We start from the raw sequence: 4,332 nt of genomic DNA, 5'->3' as shown, positions 1-4,332 counted from the left end.
CCCGGAGGAAACCCACGCGAACGCAGGGAGAACATGCAAACTCCACACAGAAACGCCAACTGACAAAGCCAAGGCTCGAACCAGCGACCTTCTTGCTGTGAGGCGACAGCTATACATACTGTGCCACTGCGTTGCCTTTACACCATTTAATTGAATCATTTAATTTCAGTCAGCTTTAATCAACAAAATAAACAAAGCATTACATTAAATTTGAATTGACAATCTCAAAAGCATTCCCATCATTCTCCATCTCTTCACAGATGAGATGGCGGGGCCAAATTAAAGGTTACCACTGGCTAGCACTAACTTTGGCCCACCAGCCCTAGTTTGGGCATCTCTGATCTAAACTATGTAGAAATAGAAGTTGTCCAATAGAAAATAAAAGCAAATATAAAATATTTAAAGACTTGATGTGGATAATGTGTCAACATTATTCTAATTTAAATTTCTAAAACTATTGATCACCCACTCATGTCTAAGGATCCCCTTCAAATGTTGACTACTGTATATATTTTTTTTCTTACTTTGTAATTTTACAATCGAATTAAAGAAAAATACTGAATTTTATTAAATGCATATTTCCGTTTTCAGTGTTTCCTCAGAAGAGGGCGCCATTTTCTCACACAGGATCCCCAGATAATGTTAACAGGATAAAATAGTCTTCAAAGTAAACATCACTCTTTATATATGCTTCCTAAATATTGAGCCTTTGGTGTTCTGGATCTGTTGATGTTCATCTATGGCTATGTAAAACCTCCTGTCTGTAGTTTCTTTCTAATGAAGAGAGTGAAAAGCCCTTAAAAATATCTGGTCTGGTCTGGTATGGAAGCATATTTTAAAAGTATTATCATTTTTATTTACATGCAAGTTATTTTTGTGTGAGGTATAAGTAAATATCAGTTTAATTTTTTTACTCATATGCATCTATATATATATATATATATATATATATATATATATATATATATATATATATATATATATATATATATGATGTATATGTGTGTCAGTATACATTTTAATTGTGCGTACTTTGTCAAACCTAGAGATTTTGTCGAAGCGGGTCCATCTTTAGAAGCAGCTCCCTGCCCTGATCTCTCTAGCAACACAACCACATAATGAATGACTTCTCCCTCGCTCCATCTCTGCGACTCCACCTATCTGCAGTGTTGTATAAGTAGAGTCTTCATCTTTCTCCTCAGTATTCTTCCAGGAGTTTGGACCGCTGATCTCCAGGATGGATAACGCCACGTACAGCTACGTGAACGACTGCACTCCGCTCACCAACTGTAAGGCTGGCCGTAAGGCTGGCGGCTCTACTGTGGTCAACATGAGCAATGCGGGCAAGAAGCCACCAAACGACTACCTGGTCTGGTCACTCTGTAACACTCTTTACGTAAACTTCTGCTGCCTGGGGTTCATGGCTCTGATTTACTCCATCAAGGTGAGCTCCAGCTCCACAATATCTTCATCTGTATTGTGGCTTATTCAGAAGTTTTTTTTTTTTTTTTATGAATAATCCTGAATGTCACATTCTGAAAGGTTTTAATTGAAGACGAAAATGGACCATTGCCATGGAAGACTTGTTTTGAACAGTGATGCCATGCAGGGTTTTTGAAGTGGAGTCATTGGAGAACCATTTCTGATCCCTAAAGAATCCTTCATTGAACTTTACAAATTTAAAATAATCCACTATTAGGGACATTTTGTGAAACTGAAGGGTTCCATGGATGTTAAAGTTTCTGTCAGTTCTGTGTAATTGTTCAGTAAAAGCATCTGCTTGTGCTTTAGAGAAGCCAGAAACTTGTCTGAAGAACCAACAATGCAACTAAGAGAAAATGTACACTTCTCTCTTGTTTTAATTTTTGCCAATTGATGGTCTGTAAATAAACCTTCATCATTCCTGGATTATTAAAAGTGGAAAATGACCTTTCACTGAAAGTGTCTGTTGGGGAAAATTGGAAAATTTTAATGCCATCACTGTGGAAATCTGATTTTGGTACAATCAAGGTTATAGATTGGCATTAATGGTTCCACAAAGAATCTTTTATATCATGTAAACAAAAGGTTCTACACCTAAAAATAAAGGTTCCAAAATGCATTTGCCACAGTGATGTCAGAAGGGCTATTTTGGATTCTTCAAAGATCTGAAGAAGAGCTTTCGCTGAGAAACCATAAAATAACTTTTTCTTTTTTGGAACGAGCTATTTGTCGAATGAAAAGTTCCCATGGACAATAAAGGTTCTTGTCACTGACAAAAACAACCAAACAAAAAACTTACTTTTGAGAGCAACGTGTGAAGAGAATTTTTAATAATCTAAGAAACATTCTAAATTTTAAATTGTATGAATGTTGAGGGTTCTTCAAGGAATCATCAATAGCAAAACATAATTTAATAAAAAACTTCTTTAGATTATCAATTAAATTTTTTACACAAAGAAAACACGCTTCTATTAAGAACTGGTCATTTAAAGGCTCAAATAAGAACTGGTCATTTAGGTAACTGCTGCAGAATTCACTTTTCAAACTTTTATTTTAGATGTGTTTAATCTCTGAAGAACCCCAGGGCACCTCAGAAAACAAGTAAAGGTTAGATACTCTTAAAAATAAAGGATTGCAAATACATTTTAAAACTTTTATGTGAAAAATCATTATAGGATAATAATAATAATAATAATAATAATAATAATAATAATAATAATAATAATAATACAAATGATAATACACTTTTTCTAAGAGTTTAAATGCAGTCAAAAATACATTTTCCAAACTAGGGATTAGAGGTACCACTTAAGAACCATTTTGGTTCCCCAAAGTACCTTTCAGTCAACAGTTCTTAAAAGGACATTTTTGATAATGTCTTGATAATTGAATCCTCTATATTTAAGGAGTTTATGTGCTAAAATTATACTCTCATTTCCATTGTGTGTGTGTGTGTGTGTATGTTTTTAGGCTCGAGATCAGAAGACCCTGGGTGACATGCGTGCAGCGCAGGAATGCTCAGACAAGGCAAAGTGGTACAACATTCTGGCTTCGGGCTGGAACCTCTTGATTCCACTGCTGGTGTTGGGTCTGCTGGTCCTGCTCCTGGTGCATCTGGGAAGCTCAGAGGGAACATTTGATTTCTTCGGTGAGGATGGATTCCAGAGCTTCATGAAGCTCTTCAGCAGGTAGACAGAGCAACTCGAGCAAACCCACCACCACCACCTGCAAACCTTCTGGACTATTCATCCTCTCTCTACTTTATCAGCATGTTATTTTCCTTGGCTGTGTGAATTTATCATTATTTAGTTTATTGTTTTATTCCCTAATTCATGTCATTGTACTGTATAACGAACCCTCAATTTTATTTTATGAAGTAAATTGGCTCTGTAGTATTTAATAAAATATTTAATATCCTCAAGATTTTGCCACTTGTTTCTATTTAAACAGATTTTTGCCACCTATGGGATGAAATAATTAATTGCAAAAATGGTCAAAATGGCAATTACTTGTATGCAAAAACACGCTGTATGCTGAATGTTACGGAAACAGGGAAAATGCAGTTGAAAAAAACTTTTAACAGTAGTGTGAACTGATGCTGATATATATGGATTTTTTTGGTGTATTCACATGACAAAAATGGCGTCTATGATGTGTATTCTGAAACTTAGCAAATGGTCTGAAACGTAGGCCAGTTTCCATCCTAATGTCAATTAAAATTTTTCGAAATTCCCCAGAAAAGAAGCAATCTATGGTGCATTCGTGAGGTTATTTTTATAAGTTCAGAACTCACAAAGGGTTTTTAAAAATCTTAAAATCGTGAATTTGCACAGAAAAAAAGCCAGCTCTGCCTCAGCATTTTGTCCTTTTTATGGTTGCGAATTTTCACATCAAGTCCTGTTTTTTGGAGTTTGATGTACACCAAGATTTGAACATTGGTGTTCACATTTATTCAAATAAACTGGACTAACATATAAATTGAACCAGAGAATGATTCAACTGTGAATATAGCTACCTAACTTAGCCAGTTCTCTGTATTGTGGCTGTTTTACTTGATTTTATCCAGATGTTGTTAATAAGTTGTTAACTAAAAAGAAAATCTTGATATGTGATGGGCATCTTTGTCATGTCCCTTACCAAAATGAATCCTGGTTTTATTAGTAAAAGTGTTGTAACCTTGCTGCTATTACCATTTTTATAGCCACAGTAACATGCCATGGTTATACTATTCTTATATAGTAAAACCATGATCTATTAACATACTTAAAGAATCACATACCTGAACCTTAAGCGACGACCTGTTTCACACAATACTGAAGTTTGTTTTGCGTAAAACCGTCGTAAAACATA

The 4,332-nt window shown here is 35.1% G+C and overlaps 1 protein-coding gene across 1 annotated transcript; it reads left to right on the top strand.

Moving 5' to 3' along the window:
• The first annotated feature begins 1,172 nt into the window (after window positions 1-1,172).
• Window positions 1,173-3,403, top strand: ifitm5 (interferon induced transmembrane protein 5). Its single transcript, XM_056451749.1, has 2 exons — window positions 1,173-1,444; window positions 2,953-3,403. Exons 1-2 carry the CDS (start codon window positions 1,238-1,240, stop codon window positions 3,172-3,174), a joined length of 429 nt encoding a protein of 142 aa, XP_056307724.1. The 5' UTR covers window positions 1,173-1,237; the 3' UTR covers window positions 3,175-3,403.
• Window positions 3,404-4,332: the final 929 nt, after the last annotated feature.

Source organism: Danio aesculapii, chromosome 25, assembly GCF_903798145.1.
Source record: "Danio aesculapii chromosome 25, fDanAes4.1, whole genome shotgun sequence".
In the NCBI taxonomy this organism is placed as follows: domain Eukaryota; kingdom Metazoa; phylum Chordata; class Actinopteri; order Cypriniformes; family Danionidae; genus Danio; species Danio aesculapii.
Note: the sequence above shows the minus strand (reverse complement) of the source record. Positions and strands in the feature narration are given on the sequence as shown.